General features: G+C 40.2%; 1 protein-coding gene across 1 annotated transcript in view; it reads left to right on the top strand.

Annotated features, from left to right (window-relative positions):
* The window catches only part of LOC133449557 (receptor-type tyrosine-protein phosphatase gamma-like), a 448,089-nt gene that overhangs the window by 73,249 nt on the left and 351,165 nt on the right, over window positions 1-23,675 (top strand). Inside the window, exon 2 of the mRNA XM_061728722.1 lies at window positions 13,676-13,777. Coding sequence (XP_061584706.1) covers window positions 13,676-13,777 — 102 coding nt within the window. The remainder of the gene's footprint in view (window positions 1-13,675; window positions 13,778-23,675) is intronic.

Below are 23,675 nucleotides of genomic sequence, written 5' to 3'. Positions count from 1 at the left end.
TCCATTTTCCGCTGCTTATCCGGAACCGTTTCGCAGGGGCAGCAGTCTCAAAAGGGATGCCCAGAATTCCTTCACCCCAGACACTTCCTCCAGCTCTTCTGAGGGGAGTCTGAGGCGTTCCCAGGCCAGCCGAGATACATAGTCTCTCCAGCCGTGGTGCTTCATTTTAGGCAAAGATAAAAAATAACTGTCCACTAGAAGTTGTCTCTTTACTTGTGGCCCATGAATAACATGGTGTAGTCTTTGCTCTGAAATAAAGTCTTTTTCAGCAGGAAAGAACACTCAATAGCCTCTTTTCTCAATGGTTTTCACCTTGTTTTACATTCACACCTGTACGCCCAGAAGGGGTGCTCTGAAAAGGAAGATGGTGAACAGCGTATGACTGAAAGTTCAGTCAAAAGAGTTTTTTTCTTATTCCACTTTGATCCCTGCGTGAAAAAGAGTCCAGTCATAAGAGAGATCTGACAGGGACAGAAGCTCTGCAAAAACATAAGCTGGTTTCCTGCTTGCTCATACAGGCATTCAAAACTCAGAGGTACTTGCGACTTGGCAAGTGGAGAAGACGGTGTGGCAGCTCTGTGCATTGTTTTGTAGATTTCATACAGTGGAAAGCTGTAAACCAGTCGCTCTCTGGGTTGTTTTGATGACGCACTACGTGGTTGTCACAGGTTACACGTTTCTTTAAATATCCTCTGGAGACCAGCAAACATCTTACTGTGAGTGTACATGTAATTTGAAAAGTGAAAACGCTCTTCTGAATTCATTTGGACCTAGAGTGAGTCGGATCCGACCTGCACTGTTATCTTGATGTATTTTTTCCACCCCGTCATAACTATAAATGATAACATGGTGATTGTTTTATTGTTTGTGTCAGAGGCAGAGATAAGTACTTTCGTTGTCTTTCAGTTCAGAACATGGTTGTGACATCAACATCTCTTCATCAGCATCATGCCTGCCTCCTTCACTTTCAGCTAGCAGGGTGTTCCAGCTGGATGCAGCAAAGTTCTTTCCCCCCTCTCACCTCACCGGCAGCCTGCTGCTAGACTACAGCTGCTGCTTCCAAACAATGTGTTTCCCCAGGAAGAGCAACTCTGTGGCGTTTAAGGAGGTTGATTATCAAAGTTAAATCAAGAAACGCTTTCATGACCTGTGCATTTTAATCAATGCTTGAGCAAACATTTTGCAATTTCCATAAATAGGCTACTGGCCTTTCATGGATGAGAGGAACTAGTGTTGTCCACTTTTGTTCTCAAAAGGAAAATGTGTGTGTCTGGACACAAAAGGCCAGGACACTGAGCCTTATTCTGGCTTTGCGTTTAAAGCGCTTGAGGCCAAAAGACTTGAATTCAGCAGTTTGTTTTTCCACTAAAACGAAGATCACAGGAACAGCTTGTGGTCGTGTCCTCAGGATTACCACAAGTGTTCGCTTGGGCTCAAGGAAAGCTACTTGTGGGGGAAAAAAAAACAAAACTCAAACTTCCGATAGGACAGAATATCAATATCAAGCGATAAAAGTGAGTGTTTTTTAAATAGTCAAAGAATCTGAAAACACCAGCAAAAACACTTGAGAGGGAAATCAGCATCATATCTACCGTATTTTCTGGACTATAAGCCGCTACTTTTTTCATAGGTTTTGAACCATGCGGCTTATACAAAGGTGCGGCTATTCTGTGGATTTTTCTTCCACCGCTAGGGGGAGTGCTAACCGGAATTAGAATAAAAACTAAGACAAAATAAATGCAAAGAAGAATACGCTACTTCTTCTTTAGCAGATAGAAGTAGAAGCAGATTTCAAATAGACAAATAAATAAATACCGGTTATTTTCTCTTGGTTCTGTCCCGTTTTAATCAGCAAAGTTGCTGCCGTGTTAAAAGACACTGTTAGGAAAGGATCTATTTAGGTACAAACATGTACATCATTTACAGTTCAAAATCCTTCTGTACATGTAGTAAATATCTAATCTAACAACATAAATATCTGCGGCTTGCATATCTTTTTTTCTAAATAGAGCGGATGCGGCTTATATACGGGTGCGGCTTATATATCTTTTTTTATAGTTTTTTTAAAAATAGAGCTGATGCGGCTTATATACAGGTGCGGCTTATAGTCCAGAAAATACGGTATATATCTATATCTATATTTATATCTATAGAACCATAACCATAACTGAATCTGCTGCGCAGAAAGACTGCCGGGCCAGAATCACACAAGAGGAGGGACAACATGCACAAAGTCTGATGGAGCACTTGGAGTGTTTTGCTTAGAGCACTTACAAAATGGTGGACGAAGCTCTATTATCACATTTGTCCTAGAAGTCTTTGATCAGACAAGATTGAGGCAAAATCCCTCCCCTAAAACGCAGTGGTAAACATCACCTTTTGAGATTTGTTTCTGACATCAAATCACTCACTCAATCTTTTCTTTAGTAATGTTCTATTTAGAATAACAAATAGGTTTGACACTTGCAAATCATTGCATCCTGCTTTTAATTATGTTTTTTGCACATTTTCTTTTTGCATCATGATGCGACACAGATGACTGTCAAGTAAAACAAGTGTGTTCCACCCCCCCGAAATTACAAAGAAATTGACTTTCATCCTACTTTGTATCCTCCAAACATCCCCGGTTTCTCCAGCTTCCTGTGGCCACCTCCTAACGGCTCATTTTGGCCATAGGTCATCTCTGTACGACGGGTTTACATACAGAAAGACCAGATGGTTTTGCAGGAGCAGGTTGTGCAGAGCTGTGTCTGTCCCTAGGCAAGATTAGGATTTGTTGCCCCATCACGTCACACCAAGTCCAACAGTTCATGGACAAAAGCTGTACGACAGACTTTAAAGGTTTATTTCCTGATCATACACACAATTGGAAATTATTCTATGGTCAGACAATGTGTGTGTGCGAACATTTAAACTGTGCATGTCTGGACTTCCTTGCGGCAAGATTGCTCACCATGTGCTTATTAAAGCGCATCCATTGAGACGCTCTTGTGACATTGTGGATCTTAGGTACGTTTTGATAAGCGTCAGTTTGGAGAAGCTCATCTTTTCAGCAGCAACTGTCACTAGAATAGTGACAGCAATTGTCAGGGCCTTCCACGTATAATACACCTTGAGTCTGTCCTCCTGTAGGAAACTGAGAAGCTCTAAGACCGTCATCTTATGTTCCGGCAAATCTGGGAAAGTTGTGAGTTGTCTGACTGTCTGCTACAGCTCAGGGTGTTGCTCAGTGTGTCACTCTGTTTCTTCAGCTCTTAAGGCTGACACATTCGCCACAGGAAAAGAGAGGGTTGTTGTGTTATGATATTAGTTGCAGGATCAGAATGAAGGAAACTGAGGTGGCAGGAGTACAAACAAAGCCCTTTGATTGAACATAAAGTGCTGCACAGGCGAAAAATAAAGATAATCCATATGAGGAAAAGCAGAGAGCCAGGAAAAACACAGTCAGGGACACAGACAGACCAAGAGTGAAGAAGGGAGGCTATGACAATATACAGATAGGACTGACGACACACATGTGCAACCCAAGAGCCAACCATTAACCTTCCGGGATGAGGTTCCTGGGGAACCAAGGTTTGTTGCAGTTCCTCGACTGGCCGCTACAGGCTAGAACCGAGTCAATCTCCATTGACTCCTTTGTAAAAATGTCCAACTTTGGAGCAGAAATAAACATACATACAACATACAGTATTTACAGCCTGGTTAAAAAAACGTTTTGGTCTCAATTGTTTGATTTCACATCCATGACAACTCTGAGGAGGGTGGAGTTTTTTGTACCACGCCAGGAGGACTTTTAAGTTTAAGTTTCAACATTTATTTAGACGGGACAATGCATATTAATGAACACTACATTAAGCAGTGTAAATACACCGGGTTTAGCAGAAATGCTAGTTTCCACCCGCAGTCCCCACAAACAACCAGACACACTCACACTCACACCTACGGGCAATTTCTAATTATCAATTTACCTAGCATGCATGTTTTTGGACTGTGGGAGGAAACCGGAGTACCCGGAGGAAACCCACCCAAGCACGGGGAGAACATGCAAACTCCACAGAGAAAGACCCTGCTGGGCCTGGGAGTCGAACCGGGGACCTTCTTGCTGTGAGGCAACAGTGCTAACCACTAAGCCACCGTGCTCCCATTTATAAAGCATTACATTTATTTCTAATATGATTGATTGACAGTCGGCTCAGCCAATGGCTAGCTGTTGTCACTAACTCATGCTACTGTGCTTAGTGAGGGAAATATCAGTTTCTATTAAAAACAGCTTCTGCTTCTGCCGTCGAGTCAACATGTTATCTTATATATTCTGCTGTGAACGTCGGATGGCAGCTCTGCAGATATTTTAAAACTGCTGTTCAGAAACCAATGGGTCATGTGACCTAGGGCTTCGTCCATTGTTTTATACAGGCTATGGTGCAAACAATCAGGATAGATGGAAACAAGGGAAGTCAACATGGGACGTGGAATGAACTTAAAACAGGAACTACTAGTAGAGTTCAAGATGAGAAAATCTCAGAAAATCAGTATAAGAAATCAAAACCCAACTCAAAAGCCCTAAGCCGTGACATCTTGCTCTCGGGTTGGCAAGAACAAAGTGAGGTCATGTTTTTCTTGCAGCTTATTTTTGACACATCATCTGGGCACAACTTTCTTCCCGTGTGGCGACAGAGAACTGTTGTGTGATTGATGAGAAAGTAAAGTGGGTGTGGCTAAGGCAAGGAAGCAGAAACACCATCCTGCTTTTATGCTGGTGTAGAAGTTCCACAAGTACTCTTTTTCTCCCCTCCTTTTCCTCATCAGTCGCAAACAGTAATAACAAATCTTCCTCCTCCTCCACTTCAAACATTTCACTCCTCTCCTCCCTTCGTCATCAACCCAAATCTGTCATCTCTGTCAGTGTCATTGTGCTGTCACTGTTTTTGTTGTTTATCTCACAGTACTGCGAGGGGTTGCCAATTCTGCTTATGATAAACAACTTTGGGCTTGTTTTTTCTAATGAAGTTATTTTATTTTGAAATATCAAAAGTCACAGCTTGTGGGGGTTTTTTGGGCTTGTTTTTCAGAGTTTTAGTGAATTAGTGTAACACAGAATTATCAACAACAGCTGTGGCTAGTTTTCGGGCATGATTATATCTACTGCCTCTCATTTTTCCTGTGTAAAGTGTTTAGGTGCGGCTTCAACCCAACGTGACCGCGCTTGTAAAGTAAGCAAACTTTAGGAGGGGAAATGACATAAATCGCTGCAGCACCTGACAGCTCATTACATAAAGGCATTTAAGTCTTACACACTGCACTCTATCTTCTGTATCCACGCTATACACCCAACACGAATAGTGTTTGTCTCTGAGCTACTGATATGTGACATTATTTCAAAATGACCACAAAAATACAAGAAATGATCCTCGCTCAGTCGTACGAGCCCCTCCCTGATCTGTGGCCCTGACGCATCTTGACTCTTGTAGTAATGTTTGAAACGCCACACTGATCCAGACTCTTTTCATGATATATAACCACATTAATTCTCCACACTAGTGTTTTCAGCATTCGCACGACTTATTTTTATGATCTGGAAACCCTGTACCTGAGCTGCACATCAGTGTTGCCGTAGACGGGGCCCGCGAGGACTTCTAGGAGTTCTGCACTTCAGTTTCTCGTCAAGCATGAAATGTCCTGTTCAGAACAAACTTTGTTCTGGTTCTTTTTATGTCAAGAAAAAGAAGACGTTTCTCTGTTCTCGTGGAATATGTAAGAACCTTGAGGGAAGTTAACAACCACACTGAACTTCTTCTCCACTTCCCCCACGGTCTGTGATCTTTCCTGTTGTGACACAAAGGAGACGTGTGAAGAGGAGAAGGGTAACTGATGTGAATATTGTGATAGAGTATTTGAAGATTTGATAGAATTATACTTGTGTTATGTTTGGATTTTACCACGCTGACGTTGGAAACATGACGGCTGCTGTAACAAAGAATGTTGTACTTGTCGACCTGCTGCTTGTTGCCTGACTTGTAGCTGTATCCAAACACACAAACATCCCCACCGTTACACCACTGCACAAAGTCTGTTGTGTCAAGCTACTCCATATGAGGTATGCATTATACAAATAAACCTTATTATATTTGACTATGACCCAAATTTACTGTAAAGGTTGATGACAACAACTTACATTTTTCAGGAGTGAAGATGCGGGCGAAAGCCCCTCCGCACCAGCTTCTAGATGCCTCTGCCTCTGCTGTGGTTATGCATTAATAAAATAAGAGATTGCACTACAAGTATATACTGTATTTATAGAGTAACTGGTTTCTACAGCACCATTATTAGGCTACTTTGCTTTATTCCAACATAGTTAGGCTCTTATGGGCAGAAATATGTGCCATTAGAAACTGAATTTGAATAATTTATATTTGAATTTAAATTGCTCAACTTGAATAATTTCATCAAAAAACTGAATCTGAATCACATAATTTGAATTTGTATTGTTTAATTTGAATCATTGCATTGAAAAACTGAATCTACATTCAGTTCTCACAATTCAAATTCAGTTCTTGCAATTCAATTTCAATTTCACTGTGCCAGACATCCGGGTCTTCCGCAGGAACAGCAATCTAGTGCAGATACAAAGAACTCCTTTTCACGTAGCCTACTATAACCTCTATTTTCTTTCAACGATATAAACGACCAATGGGAGCTAGATATTTCAAATCTACCTTCCAACCTCGCCGCGCCCCCTCCTAGGGGGCGCGCCCCCCAGTTTGGGAACCACTGCGCTAGATCAATGAAAAATCAAACAGCAGTCAAACACTGGGACCTCTTTTCCATGGCCTTTTCTTTTTAACTTTAATATAATTTGCAAAGTTTGCACAGAAACCGTTTGCACGTCGGGTGGTAACAGGGCGAATCTGTTTATTCCCCTGAAGAGGAAGCCCCCCGAGCAGTTTGCTGAGAGGGAAACAGCGAGGGGCCCGGCGGCACCGCAGGCGGAGGCAGCAGCTAGCGTGAGACCAAAACAGACAACAGAAACAGGCATTTGACAAGTCAAGATGGAAAGAGGTGACAGAAGCTGATGCCTTTTATCTCGCAAAGGATATAGTTCCGTTAAAGACAGTACAAAAATGAGGTGTTCAAACGCCTGGTAAGTACCTGGCACAGGGTACGAGCTGCTCAGCCGTAAATACTTTTCCCAAAAAAAGTTGTGCTGGTAAAAATTCAGCAGAAGGTTTAAAGTTAATTGAGCTGTCAGAATGCAATTAAATCTTTACTTTAATGAGCTTGAAGGAAAGATTTTCTACACAAACCTTAGGCTTAGGCTATTTACACCCTGGTGCAAGTACTGATGCGTAGGCTATTTACACCCGGCTACCAATATCAATGTATGCTATTTGCACCCATGTATTGTTAGAAAAAAAAATTATTTATAAAAAAAAATCCATCAGCTGTCTCTGACAGGTGATTGACAGGTATTCACACCACTTTTGATAAACCTCTTTTAATCTCTTCAAATCTCTTCAAAATATCTTACAATGACATAAGAGCAAAAATTGTTCGTACAAAAGTGTGAGAGCAGACGTTTGCCTGGCTCTGATTGGCTGCAATCTCCCATCTCTCCAGGACCTGCACGCCTCCAGGACCCTGAAGCGTGCAGGAAAGATTGCAGCAGATCCCTCTCACCCCGGACACAAACTGTTCCAGACTCTTCCCTCTGGCAGGAGGCTGCGGTCCATCAGGACCAAAACCTCACGCCACAAGAACAGTTTTTTCCCGTCTGCAGCCTTCCTCATCAACAAGGCCCCGGTCCCCCCCACCCCCCCGACTACCACGGACTGCCCCCCCATCCCACTCTACGTTACATTAACGTAAAAACTCCAATCCCGTAACTTTTGCACAGACTCATATCCAGCACTTTACAAACCTCATTGTACATTTCTGTCTATACTTTTTACCTATCCTAAGTTTCTAAGTCACTTTTGTACAGACTCACCCGGCACTTTAAAACCTAATTTTGTACATTTCCGGTCTACATTTTATTTCACTGTTTATACTTTCTATTATTGTTTATACATGTCATTTTATTTTATCTCTTATATATTTGTTTTTTATATTTGTATTGTGTTGCACCAATCCCCATAACAATTTCCTCGTGTGAAAACTTGGCAATAAACCCTTTTCTGATTCTGATTCTGATTCTGATTCTGATTCTGATTCTATTGTTTGACATGGTTCCAATTTTAGGTACACATGCGCATGGGCAAGTGAAAAAGCACCTTCTGTTGCCAGAGGTGGACAGAGTACTCGACCCCAGTACTTGAGTAAGAGTACAAATACTACTGGTCAAAATTTACTCCGTTACAAGTAAAAGTAGCTCAGTCAAAATATTACTCGAGTAAGAGTAGAAAAGTACTTGCTTTTAAAGGTACTTAAGTATCCAAAAGTAAATGCTTTTAAATTTACTTTAAGTAAAAGTAAGAGTAAGAGTAAATTTCTTATTTTCCACATCAGTAAATTACTATATTTTTTCTAAATTAATTTAAGGATCTTTTAACTCTTGTTTCTGAGAATTAACTCTTTGAAACCAGCTGCACTGATGTGCTGCTTTTAGAACCACAATGTTATATAAAACCTGCAGAAACACCAAAAACAAATCAAATGAATGGGATCATAAGAGGCCAGCAGATGATGCAGAGTTTATTAACAATCATGAACTGAAACCAAATGAACCTGCACCATCCAACTAAGTCTGGATCCCCCTCAAAGACCACTGCTTTACAAAAAACTGTGCCCTCGTTTTTTACTCGGTCGAACTCAAACATTGAGTTAAGATACGGCCAAGGATTTTGTGAAAGTCCCTGCTCCGAGTCCGGCTCATTATCAGACTCAGACGACTCAGCGGATTGTCTTTCTTCTCCTGACGCAGGCGTAGCCATTGTTGCGGCTCTGTCTTGACTTGTTGCGGCTCTGTCTTGACAAACGCAGGCTACTTTGGCGGTATCGTTTTGAGGAGGCTTGACGTATTTCCGCTTTACGTACATCCCAGTGGAGAGCGTCCACTGTGATAGGTCTCCTCCTTTGACAAAAACAGCTTGTGTCCAATAGGATTTTAGGGAAGAAGAAAAAAGAGCAGACCTGAAAGTAACGAGTACTTTTCAGCCTTCCTAGAAATTTACTCGAGTAAAAGTAAAAATATTTGTCTTGGAAATGTATTCAAGTAAGAGTAATAAGTACCAAAGAAATCTAATACTCAAGTAAAGTACAAATCCTCTGGATATGTACTTAAGTACAGTACTCAAGTAAATTTACTCCGTTACTGTCCACCACTGTCTGTTGCAGACACGTTGGTGCACATGCGCATGGGCAATGCATTTGTTTTCAACAGGGTGTGAATAGCTCAGCTAGTGGGGGCTTGCTATTTGTACCCTGGTGCAAATAGTCACTCCGAATGAAAAAAATGGCAAAACATGAAAACTGACACAGACAAAACGTCAGTTATTGAAACTGACAACTACAGTCATTCATTTTCCATTTCTGCATTGAGGACAATGGTACACTGCTATCCTTGTTTTTAATAACGTGTCGGATGGCTTTAAACCCAATTTTAGTAGCCTCTGTAAAGGACTCCAGTTCATAATAGTTTACAGTTAAAAATTCATGTTTCTATTGTTATGCTGCTTTTATTTTGTTATATTCTTTCAACACGGAAGTGCTTTTATTTTGAAGAGAGAAAACTAAACTGATGAAAAAGGAATGTAAACAGTAACGGGTTAATAACGGTTCACGGTAAAACGGTAAAGCAGATAAGAATACACAATACACGGAAAAGGAAGGACAAAAGGGAGCGTTAGCTCCAGTCGAGAGGGCAACAAGGTAGTTTATTTGATGTATTTGTCTGTCAGTGTGAGTTTGTGAACGTTTTGGTACCAACGTAGTTTAAGTTAACTGTTAATGTATTGTTTTCTTTATTTTATGCAGCTCTTACGTTGGTCTTACGCAGAGGTGTCAAGTAACGAAGTACAAATACTTCGTTACCTTACTTAAGTAAAAATTTTGGTTATCTATACTTCACTGGAGTAATTATTTTTCAGACGACTTTTTACTTTTACTCCTTACATTTTCACGCAATTATCTGTACTTTTTACTCCTTACATTTTAAAAACAGCCTCGTTACTCTATTTCATTTCGGCCTTTAAATAAAACTATCCAGTTAAATTGCTCCATCCGGATAGAGTGAATTTGGTTGTGGTTGTTTCAGATGTTCTTGTCCAGTTTTGTTCTTACATCCGTTCCCTCAGATTCCTGCAACTAAACTTGGATGTACATTCCAATAAAGGTTAGGATAAATGATAACATGCCTCTGAAGTTTGACTTTTTGCACCATTACAATACTTATAGGCAACTAGTCATCATATCTCCTGCTCTCTGAAACACATGTTAATGCTCAATAGTACACATATATGGTTCTTTAATATATTTGCATTATACTAAGATGCATTCATTTTCAATGGCTTTTGTCCTTAATGGCTTTTCCCCCGCTTACATTACTTTTACTTTTATACTTTAAGTAGTTTTGAAACCAGTACTTTTATACTTTTTGTCAGGGTTTGACACTTCCCCCCCAGTTTGTGACTTTCAGTTTCTGTCTTGCCCCGCCTGTGTCCCATCTGCCCTGATTGTGTCTGCACCTGTGTCTCGTCATGTCTCGTTATCCCCTCAGTATATCTTGTCTTGTCATTCCTTGGTTCCCTGTTGGTCCGTACTGGTTCTTCCTCCATGTCTCCTCGTCGGTTTTTCCTGTTCCTGGTTTTTGGTTAATCCTGCTCTGCAGCGCTTTGTTTTTGCCTTTTTGGATTAAAACCCTTGTTTTTTGAGAACTCCAGCCTCCCTCTGTCTCCTGCACTTGGGTCCTAGCAAACCAAACCACAACACTTTTACTTGAGTAAAAAACTTGAGTTGATACTTCAACTTCTACAGGAGTATTTTTAAACTCTACTATCTATGCTTCTACCTGAGTAATGAATGTGAATACTTTTGACACCTCTGGTCTTACGGTGGTTTATGGATCACAGAAACGCATAATAAACTACATGATGAGACCTTCAGTCCAGACTTGCTTTGATTTTGACTGGGATGCTACAGTCTCTTTAAATTATTATCACCCTCAGCAACATGTATTGTCTGTATTAATTTTTTCAATTTAAGATCGTGATAAAATCGAAATCGTGATTTTATAAAAAAAATAAATCATTATCATATTTTTGCCATATTGCCCGACCCCTACCTGTATGTGACAGCATCGACACAGTTGACGGTGGGGCAGGGGGCGCTGATGAGTTAACGTTGGTGAAATCTCTCGTTAGATAATATGTATGTAAACTTACAGCTAACAGTTAGACATTTGGACTGCAGAGACAAAGTTTTGTATTTTTGACAAGCCCTGCTATTCCCATGTCTTTTACTTTTGATGCTCCTGTTCAGAACCCTGCCAGCCTGTATCTTCTAAAAGCCCGACAGAGACGTTATAGACGGGGATATATTTTTACAGCTACGTCTTGGTGAAACATAACACTGCATATCCGATACTCTGGCTTGGTCCTCGTTAATGTTCCAAGCTCACTCATCCTATTTAAATTAATTTTATTATTTCAAATTTGATGTTGGCCTTTTTGGGGATCTCTGAAACATATTACTTGCATATAGATTATTTCCTTTTAATATGATTTTTACTTATTCTTTTTTTCTTTCTTTTTGATAGTAGACAAGGTAGTGCACAGATTCATCTGGTTGATTGTACAACTATGTTGACAAGTAGCTGGTGTTTTGACTCCTCTGGTGTTGCTTTTAATTCCCTTCTGGGTCCAGATCATGTGTTACACCTTCTCATTTAGTTTGCAGTGAAACCTGAGCCTCTGTGGTGTGAAGAGGTAGATAACTATCCGGGCATTCGAGGGTTGTTAATGGGTTCTTTCATGATCTGGATTGCCCACCTTGGGTTAGCCATCCCGGCTGAGTCCCATCTGTGGGCAACTCGTTTGTTTGTGCAGTTGGATATTAAAAGGAGTGGAATTAGATTCTTTAGCTTCTGGATGAGCATTATGCCAGGACCTGGTGGAGTCCAGGGGCCTCATGTACAACGACTTGCATGGATTTCCTACTGAAACATGGCGTACGCTTAAATCCAGAAAACGTCCTATGCACAAAAAAATCCAGATGTATGAAACTGTGCGTAGGCATGAATCCAAGCACATTTCTTTTGTACATCCCAATCAACGTGGAATTGAGCGCACATGTAGGAGTACCAGACTCCTCCCTGTCCACGCCCCCATTTAAATATGCAAATGTATTTAAATAGGCCCTCGAGGGCCGGTTTCCCTGTTTAATTGCACCATGATACAAGGAGCTGTGTCATCAACAGAACTATCCAGACTTTGATGACAAGCTGGTGACGATCATTAATTAGAATCAGGTGTGTTAAAGCAGTGAAACATCTAAAACATGCAGGACACCGGCCCTTCTGGGATTCAGTTTGACACCTGTGACATATTTTTTTATTTTTTTTTTAATATTCTTTATTTCATTCAAAAAAATAAAATAATTCAATACAAATACAAATGTTCTTAACTCGTGAATGAAAAGCAAGCAGAAAGAAGAAGAATCTTATCTGCTCTGCCCCTTTTTCCAATAAATAACTTCACAAATAACATAAATTAATCATATAATCTGTACATTAATGGAATGAAAATGCTTCCTGTTAACGTACACATATTCATCCAGTGATGGTGCTTTTATACCAATGTGTGTGCAGTCGATAGCTCCGATTACATTAGGAAAACCGGCTAAATATTCTTTCTCTTCTTACTGCGCCATTTGCGATATCTTCTAACACTGCCAAAGCTGCCATTGTTGTTAACGGTATTTCTGCACCACTTTGCGCATGCTTTTATATCCACTCGTGTAATTGCAGACAGGTGAATGTGTTAATTGTTCATCAGTGTGTCTCTGATGTGCACATCACTCTGAGGGCTTATTGTTTTCACATTATTAACAGTTTCCCAGCATCACCACTAAGTGTCGCCAACGGACCAATAGCTATGGAAACGTGCGTACGCCAGCCATGAAGTTGGCGTCGGGCACCGCACATTTCCACGGTCATTTCACTCTTGATACATCTGAACGTTTGCGTGGAAAAGGGCGTATGCCATGTTTTTGTGCGTACGCACCCTTTGTACATGAGGCCCCAGTTCTTTTAGCTGGGAACTCTGTCTTGGACGTCTAGCTGGAAAGTTGCTGCGAGCACCTCTCAGTAACAAATGGCACACAACATTGTGGTTATGTAATGTCTTTTTTGCTCTCCCAGCAGTGCTCAGTATCAGTCCAGTTGGTCATCTTGTTGCAGTGACTCTTTACTACTTTTTTATCGTCACGCCATATTTTGTCAGAACAGCCATACTTTGCAATATCTTCTAGCCACGCAATTTACCAGTGGTTTGAGGATTTGCATCTTTCTGTATGCCAGTGCCATTCTATTGGTATTTTTGACCTTTTCATGGTTTTTCTTTTGAAAATAGGATCATAACTTCATAGAATAAGGTATCCAAGCAGGTTTACAGGGTTATTCTGTCACTCATTCCCAGGTTCTGCTGTCCATGCTAACTCCCCTGTCACCATGTTCTCCCCACAGCACGGACAGGAAACCATGCTGAGCCCCAAGGCCCGATCCAAAGAGCCGTTGGGAAACGACTCATTAGAGCGACCGATGAGGAGACCTACTGGGCCTACTCAGGTAAGAGTCACTTCTTCTTTTTATGTCTTTTCTTGCACTTAAACCAGGATTATTCCAAACACTGAATTATAGGCGTTACTGCTGTTTGAGAGGTCTGGAACCCTCCAGAATGTTGTGCCGAATGTCCCATGTAGAGGAGATTAAATAGTTTGTCCAAGAAATGTGTTTTTTCAAACATCATTTCTACAACTCAAGTGGGTGTCCCAAATGTTTGTTTCGTCAAAAACCACCATCCAGAAGGAAAACAGGGGGGTGTGGCTCATGTAATCCTGGCACAGTTGTAATGGTTTTACCGCTTTCTATACACAGTCACACCACAAAGTATTTGGATCCCTTCATGGAAGCCAATCTCCAAACTGCGTCCATAGTGTTTGTACGTAGTGACCTTTAAAGGTTTTAGTATGTGCAGTTTACCAACACTTCACATGGATGGAAAAAAGCCAATAATTTCCAGCATGCGGCTGACCAGTCTACTTTGCACACTTTATCCCATAATGCAGTGGGCCACTGCAGCTGAAGCAGTGGTTCAGCTTTGGAATTCCATAATCTCATTTATGTGCACAGTGCTGTGCATGATCATTAGTGCAGGGTGATGCTTCACTAACATGATTTTTGTCAGATGGTTTCATTCCGTTGGAGAGTCATAGATTCAGTTGAAAGAGAATTTCCCACCCATCTTCTTAATTAAGGATTTTTGTATGTTCATGTACTGTATGTCTGCCTATCGTGAACCTGGTTCTGCTGGAGGCTTCTTCTTGTTTATGGGATGTTCCTTTCCACTGTCGCCTCGACACAGGGGACTGCATTGATGTAAAGATTTATTCTTGAGCTTGGGTGTCAGTTTTGTCTTTTTTTTTTAAAATTGTAATCATATGAATAAGAATTAGAATGTAATTTTATAAATGGAATATAATTAATTGGATTTAACTGATTTATAATTGGACTGAACTGGGCTGTATTAAATGGATCTGTAGACTTTCGTTTTTTACAGCGCTTTTGTTGTGAATTAGTGTTATACAAGAATAAATTGAAGTGAAATTACTTAAAAAAAAGGTTAACCTCAGCCCACTCACTGTTTTCAGGTCCTTTAGTTTGGTTCTTCAAAATAAAGTCAAATGTGTCATGTTTCCTTGAAGCTGGTGTTTGCTAAAGGTCTTAATTCACCATAGCTTTCAATGCAAACTCAGTATTTCCTAAAAGAAATAGCACACCTCTTTGGTAAATGCATGAAGGACATCTATTCTCTCATTTCATCTTGGACATGTCAGACTCACTTAGTACTTTGAACAAAAGTAGTCAGGATACAAGCATTACAAGGCTTGCTGGTGTGCAGTGGAATTTGAATTTTAATGTTTTACAAGATAAAACTGTAGAATTATGACATTAACTTGTGTATTTCTGTGTAAAAGCAGCTCTGAAACCGCTTCTTGGTATTTTCCCTTCCCCCATCTCTTTGCTCCTCTCCCTGCTCCACTCCTGTGAGCTTGTCTGGCCTGGAGGTGTCTTAAAGCCCTTTTTATTATTTCACTAGTGCTTTAGAAGGGAAAAAAGTTGCATAGTTACTTCCTTTGTCCCTTTAGACTTGTTTTTTTTTCTTTTTTACTTTTTTTTTTTTGTCGGGGCACCATTAATCTTTCAAAATGCAATCCAGCTTCAGGCTTCAAATGATCTTTCACTTTATTTATTTCAATATTCTCATGCACTCATTTTACTAATTGGTAGCTGGTACTGCCTATGAGAGCGCCTGAGCTTGTGGATAAAAACAGTTCCACTACAGCAGCGGATGCTGAGATCCACCAGTGGTCCCTTGCTGCCCCCTGGTTTATCACAGATTTTACATAAGAAGGATGTCAGGATTCAGCTAAGAGTGCAACAACACGATGGAGACGGCAGTCCACAACGCTGGTCAGAGCTTTAACAGGGTTCTTAGTGGCTAATGTTACACAAGAGTTGTACAAAACTGAGTTTAGTGATGTTGCACTTGTGATAAAGGTTGGGAAGGTGTCGATAAATTCAGATTTATTTATTCTCAGACAGTATGAACCCAAGACATCTAGTAGTTTTTTCTTCGTGTGCATGTGCATGTGTGCGTGTGTGTATGTGTGTGTGTTTATACATGTACACACATATTTTGCATTTAAGACCACCAGCATATTCTAAAAAAAGTTGATAAAAAATACATTTAGTGCCAGTAAGGAGATAAAGGGAAAGAAAGATGTAAATGAGTGGTGATTGTAATGATTTCGTACAGCCCCAGTGTCCGTGATAGGCTCTCTTTGAGGAGCAGTAAAGGAACATAGGATTTCCATTTCGTCAACAAATGAGTCCGAAATTCATTGAGCTGTTCAGATATAATGTTCCTCTGAGAAACATTGGAAAAGATTTTCATACTTTTTCTTCTTTTTTCTAGTTAGTTAGTTAGTTAGTTTCAATTTATTGTCCTTTCGGAAATTCTTTTTGCATCTGTGTCAGAATACATGGTCAAAAACTAAAAAACAGAACAATATACAAGACAATTCGACATAGAACGATTAAGTGCAGTGTAGTACAACACTATACAATAAAATAACCTAACACAATGATCCTAAAGTGCTTCACACCAAACCTAGTGTATTATGAAATGAATAATGCATCTATAATTTATTTAGCAGCGCTATACTAGAGGGTATATTGAGGGTATATTGTGTTTGACCTTCGTCTAGTACCTTTGATGTGTCCAGGGTCAGAGGTATTGGCGACGGACCATCACACTGTGGAAACATGTTCACATTCAAGCTCTTTTTTTAAAGGAAATCATTTGTGTTTTCTCCGGACCAAAGACAAAGAGCACCAAGCTCAAAGCGTGGCTCTGTGATGGTATTATGTCGTATCAGTGCCCTTGACAAAGCTTGTTTGCTCTTCTGAGATGGCAGCATCATTTCAGAAAAACACAAAGAATTTAGAGGATTTAGCTGCATTCAAGACCACCCCTTCCCAGGGATGTCTGTGTATTTTTGAGTAAGAGAACGTAAAAGCACATCGTGGCTGATGCAGAGGAGGGTACAGGTACTGAACTGGCTTGGCTGCAGTCATGATCTGTCCTCAGGAGAGGATGTTTGGAGAAGTTAAACATAACATTGACAATCCTGTAGTCTTGTACACTTCCAAACACATTTGCAGGAAGAATGGGACAAAATAACATCTGACACTCTTCATCACTCGGCATCCTCGGGGTCAGAACTCTTTAAGTGGTGTAAGAGAGCTTGGAAATATCGCTTTTTTCTCGCTATCTCTGGTGCTTTTTCTGTTTTGCAGCCGAAGCTTGTTTTTTGGCTCACCTTGTCTTCACCCACACGCCTTCTCTTTTCTCCAAAGACTTTTACATTTCCACAGTTCCTAATTAGGACCTGTCACATGCAGTATATTTTCCAGAGAGTTCTCATGTCAGCGCACGTTTTGGAACGCTTGTTTTGATTACTTCCTCCAGAGGTCTGTCAGCCTCCAGTGGCTTTTTCTTTCGCTGCTTGAGCAGAGAGGTGGACTCAAACCAGGAACAGTTCTGGCAAATTAAATGCGATTTTAGGACGGTTGTACACCTTTAGAATAAGTCACTGCTAGATCACAGGGAGGGGGTCTTTTTATTTGTTCATTTTTGTCTCTTTTTAATCAGGAAATGTTTCATTGAGACTAAACCTTGTTTTTATACAAGTGTCCTGGGCATGCTTTCAGGCAGAATTACAGATACGTTGTAATTTACATGCAATATAATGAAAACATAAGCAATTACAGAGCTGTATTTGATTTAAGTTATTATTTTAATTACTGTAACCTTAATTGAACAAACATTTTAAATTGACCATGGAATTACAAGCTTCTCTCATTAACCTCGTGCAGGCTCCTCAGGCCTAACCAGTTCCTCGGATGTACAGTACAATTTAAACCTTTGTGTCTGTAATTTAATTCTTTTTCCATTATGCATTAGTGCAAATGTCTGCGCATGGTTTTAAAAGGCCATCTTTTTTGATGATTGTGAAATTGTGTGGGTGGGTTTATATTTCTCGATTACTATACATAACAAATAGTCTGATTAGAGTCTTAAAATAAACCAACCCGCACTGTTGATGGATGACTGCTGTTTTCCTGGTACTAAACTTGGCTAAGACTGAGGTTGTCTTCATCATCTAGTACCACTTTGAGGAGCCTTGGAGTTATTTGTCCTTTAAATCACACATAAAACCCTTTTCTGGAGCTTGAATGGGAATGTCTGCATATTATTGTGAAAACTAGAACATTTCTGAAGAAATTTTGAAAGGATGCCAATGCCACTGCCCGTTGGTGTATGTAGCGAAATGTCAAAGTGTGACAGGTCACTGCTGTACGAGAGAGAGACATTTCTGGTTTATCTGTTGTTTGTTTGATTGTAAGAGGACAAGGGTGATCGGGGATCAGAAAGATGAGGGTGCAAGAGAAGGCATAGGTGAATGATGAAGAAATGAGCACAAGATATATAAGGAGTAGGACAAAGGGGATGAGGAGTAAGGAGAGAGCAGTCCTTCAATTCCTGTGAAACAGACAGAAGTCCGTTGGTCTGAAACACACATTAAATAGGCAAATGAAGAGCAGCTGTCAATGACAGCAGCGGAACTGGCAGTTGTAGTTATAGAACACACAAGGTGTGGTACAGAAGCCAGGGGGTCCAGTTTAATTCAGTTTTATTTATATAGCGTCTATTACAATACAAGTTGTATCCAGGAGACACAGAACACGACCCCGAGCAATTATTACATGAACAGTGGCATGTAAAAACTCCCCTAGTGAGAAAAAACCTTAAGCCAAACAGTATCAAGGAAAAACTCCCCTTTAGGCGGGAAGAAACCTTGACCAGGACCTGGATCAGGGGCAGACCGTCCTGCTGAAGGCCAGCCAGGTAGAACAGGAAAAGGGAGATAGGAAAGAGAGGATGAAGAACAGAGAGAGGAGAGGCACATCTATATTCAGTGGCACAAAAGAATAGATATATTAGTAACAGGGTTTTATATAATTACTGATACGTGGTTAGTTGGTGTACTACAGAGCAGACTAAATACCGTATTTTTCGCAGTATAAGGCGCACTTAAAATCCTTGATTTTTCTCAAAAATCGGCAGTGTGTCTTATAATCAGGGGCACATTATGTATGAATGTTGTTGTGCATGTGGTACACTGCACTCAGAAATTTGTCAAAATGTTTTAGTGCGACTTTGGTAGCGACAACCCTACTCCGCTTGATTGATTGATTGATTGATTGTCGGAACGTTCTCAGCTGACAAGGGTGGACGATAAAGAGGTTTGTTTCACAATTTTACAGATTACATTACTGTATTTCTCTGATGCCTCGGGTTATTTGATATTAAAGTAAAAAGCAAAGTGCCACAAAAGTCATACCATGTGAAAGCCAACCAAAATGTCTTTGTTTTGACATGTAATTTATGGGGATTGATTTGAAGGTGTCGAAGTTAACAAGGTATGTTTGAGAATTTTTAAAGATTAGATTTTCTTAGAGTGGAGCTCCTTATCAGGTGTGAAGTGAGTCTGGAAAAACTTAAACAGCCATTCCTGAAACACTGTAGACCGCATCGACACCCGTCTTCAATATGTTGTAGTCCAAAGTGTCCTGATTCGTTTAGAGTTGGAATAGTGTCTCTATGGCAACGTATGGCCCGAGCAATAGGCCTCCATCGAGGGCGGGATTTTTGTAGACTCTCAGCCAAATCACATTCAGTGTGTGTTGCGTTTAGAAAAAATATTCTTGGGAATATCGTGAATACGGTTTGATGGATATGTACCAAAAGTCATAACATACTGTGTCCGAGTCGTTTGTCAAAATTGAGGTTCGTGCAAAGTGCCAAAAATCTGTCTAGAAGCGGGAGAAGAAGAAGAATAAACAAATAAATATGGGCAACAGTAGTAAGGGGCTTGCCAATTAACGTTGCTAAATAAGGTAAATCCCATTGTACGAATGTTCCAGTGGTGGTCAGAGAGGTGCGGATTGGCCACCACGTTTCCGTCAATCTGCTCCAGGGCAGCTGTGGCTACGCATGTAATATGAACCACCAAGTATGAATGAGGAGTGAATGAATAATGGACCCATTGTGAGCGCTTTGACTGTTTGGATGCAGAATAGAATTTAAAATTATTCTTCCATATTAAGCACTTAAGGGCCATTTTTTTTTGCTTACCTTAATGCTCTCATTGAGTTATATTATCCCAACAGACACGTATGATCTGCTTCAGACCCTGTTTCACTTTGTGAATAATGCAGATTGTTTTCATTCAAAATGGAGCTGCACTGGTGAGGATGTCGTCTCAGAGCCGCCACATTTGATTTCCATGGCCTATACCAGTGGAGAAGAGGGCTCTTAAACTTATCTTGATAATGCTCTTGGTAGCCTCCAACGTAGACAGGCTCATAACCACCATTCATGGATGACTGAAAACACTAGTTACTTTTGAATGCTGCTTTGAAAAGGCCTTGAGTGGTGGATATATTGAATATGTTTATGAACACTATCAAGGGTATTGAACAGTTTCTATGGACCCACTGGCATGCAGTCTTTAGGCCTATAATCAAATACTTGCCCCCTTTTCATTAGCTGTACACCTGTTCCTGTGTAGCCTGCTATTGCCCCCCCCCCCAAAAAAAAAAAAAACAAAAAAAAAAAACAGGACCAACACTGTGGGACCTGATTGAAAAGACAGTGTAAAGATATATATTGTAAAATGCAGATAATAATAATAAATAAAAGTCGGCCATTCAGTGGAAGAAGCTTGATTTTATTCATGGCTCTGATGCTACACTGAGTTACTTATGATGTGTTTGAGCAGGTATGGCGATGCAAGGCACCATGTAGATCTAATTTATAAAAAAACAGACTGGCAAGCATTTGTTTAAAATGCTGCTCCTTGAAGACATAAACGTATTCAGCATATTTAGATGGCTTGTCAAGATATTTGTTTGTTTGCTTTCTTTCTCATAATATGCTAATTTAAACACAATGTTTTCATTAGCAGCTTTCCCACTATCAGGCTAAAACCGAGCATATGCTACTGACTTTCCCATCATTACTTCCTTTACTTAACAGGGCCAGTTGAAGCCGCCCAGGCCTTGATTTCTGGGTTTGCTTTTTTTGAGCAGTCAAGCAGGGCTCATCGGGCCAGGAGTCAAGGTAGACAGCTGATTTACACATTTATTTTACAGCTCTTCTTATAAACCTGTTTTTCATGCAATTGCTTCAAACGCTTCCCTTCGAAACAGCAAAAAGAAAAGTCAACGTTGAAGAAAATAGACAAAATCATCTTTAGCCTTTGACAAATTATTGTGGTTGCTTCTACCACTGTTGAGAAAACAGTTAGATGATGATTTGAATGATTATTCAGAGGCAATGCCCTTTACGTGATGTATAAAGTTTAAGTAGTGTTATAGTATAACTATGGAAGTTCAAGTCAACTTAAAAAAAATATTTCTTCTCTTTGGCTTTCAAATCAGAGTAGAGGATAACACACAGAGAGATATAAGACTGTGTGGCTATTTTGTTTTGATTGTTTCTTAAATTATTTTTATTATATTTCCCTGCTTTTGAATTATGATTTTTGTTTTATTGTTATCTGATTGTAAAACACTTTGGCCAACCTTGCTTTTTTTAATGAGCTATATAGATAAATTTGACCTTTGATTATATTAATAAGACCAAAAACAGCTGGAAATTAAAGCTGCAAGCAGCGATGAACGGGCCCTCGCGCGTGCAATTTTCCCCAATTATGGTCAAGGACTCAAAACCGAGTCCGATGACACCACATATCTCTATGTCAAACCATTTAAAAGTTATAGCAGAAAATAGGGACTATCAAATATCGACCAATCAGAAGAAGGGGCGGGGCTAATTTGCACCAATTATGGTGAAGGACTCAAAACCATGTCCGATGACACCACCCACGAGTCTTTATGTCAAACCATTCAAAAGTTATGGCAGAAAGTAGACCAATCAGATGAAGGGGGGGGGGCGCTTTTTGGCGTCTATTGTCGCCACGGTAACGCTTATGACTGAGAAAAGTAATGCGCATCGTCGCAGGATCGAGACGCACATTTTGAAGTATAACACACCGGGGTGCACGTTACGGTTCGGGCCGCATTAACGGCCGAAGAAATGGCATAAATTGTGCCAAAATGACACGATTAATTGAAAATGGCCGACTTCCTGTTCGGTTTCGGCCATGGCGCCAGGAGACTTTTCTTTAAGTTGCGATATGATACAGGTGTGTACCGATTACATACCGATACATCGACCTTCTAGGTCAAATGCAGTGCTGCCAGAGACGTGGAAATGTGTAAAAAGGGATTCCATTACACAGAATTTCTTTTTCAATATTTAGGTTTTGCAAAAATCTATGGGTAGTGGAAATGCATATACTCCCTCCATTCATACTCTACCGATGGGCATTGCGGGTATTATTGCTTTGACAAATACACCAGTCTCCTCATAAATATCTTCACACTATGAACATGGCCAGGGCTGAATTTCGGAGATGAATCTTGGTTTTAAATCATTTTAAGTGCTTTTAACTGGTCTACAGGCCGGCATTGTCCTCGGATTTGTTGAGCCTCATTCTGACAGTTCAAATTATCACTACGGACTCAGGTTAACTGTTGGTTCTTGGTACATTCAACAACATGTTATTTCAGTCTGTTCAGTGAATGTAGCACTGATCGGGACACAGCTGAACCAACGACACTTAACCATTTAATTTGTGATATGTGCTAAAACAAGGGGGAATGAAAAGCTGCGTGTTTGTGATAGCATAAGTGTGATCACTTTGCATGATGTCCTGTCCTCTAACTTCACTGGCTGTTGTCTTAGGGGACGTGGGGACACTAATTCATCACAATCATTTGTGCGCAGAGGTAGTGCAGACTCGACTCACTACCTCCTTCACAACTGAGCTCAGCTGTGAAATGAGCAGGTCATTTCAGGCAACGATATGGTTTGGTTTATTCACCAAAAATAAGCATATTGCACTGCCTACACTTTTCTCATTCACCACCATGTTTGAATTTCGATATTAAAGTTTTAAAATGCAATTGTGCTTGTGTGCATTTATCGCTTCATGCAATCTTAACTCAGGAAACTCGGGAAACTTGACTGCTGTCACAGCAGATAGCTGTTCCTGCTGCTGGTGGGGATTAGTTTATGGGCGCTGCTGTCCTTATATGAGAAAAAGTTAGAGCACTGGCAACATTGGAATACAGTCACTCATAAAAAGATAATATATTTAATTTAAAATTCAAATGAATACTGTTTGTACTGATGGAAGCTGAAAGGTTGTGATGAATAAGGAGTGCCCCCTTTCAGCTTCATTGTTTACAAACCCCCCCAGCGTCCCTTGGGGGGAGCGATACCACTCTTTTTTTGAGAAAATCTAGACTATTCATACAATGGATAAATCATCTATGAAACAGAAATAACAGTCTAAAGGACAGAAGAGGATAGAGGGGGCTGCTTTTTATTGCCTTTTCTACCCTGTCATTGTCAGCACATACAGTAGCTGCTGATAAAAGTGCATGTACAGTATACACACACATCTTGCATATTTTATATATTTTAATTAAAGAAATGGAGGTACAAATTAATCTGTTCATGTTAGGTGTGAAGGGTAATGATTTATTGAACTGTTCTCTGTAATAACATCAATGTCTGCATGTTTAATACGGCATCAAACCCACCGATTGGGTATGGAGGAAAAAAAAAACCTTAAATGCAATAGTTTCACGTCCATGAAGAGACTCCCACACTGCTCAAGAAGTTCTTGAGCTGAACTGGTGACACATTTTATTCATCAAGTGTGTATAAAATGGAATCAGCTTTTCCAGTAAATGACAGACTGAG

This window comes from Cololabis saira, chromosome 8 (assembly GCF_033807715.1).
Source record: "Cololabis saira isolate AMF1-May2022 chromosome 8, fColSai1.1, whole genome shotgun sequence".
Classification (NCBI taxonomy): Eukaryota; Metazoa; Chordata; class Actinopteri; order Beloniformes; family Belonidae; genus Cololabis; species Cololabis saira.
Note: the sequence above shows the minus strand (reverse complement) of the source record. Positions and strands in the feature narration are given on the sequence as shown.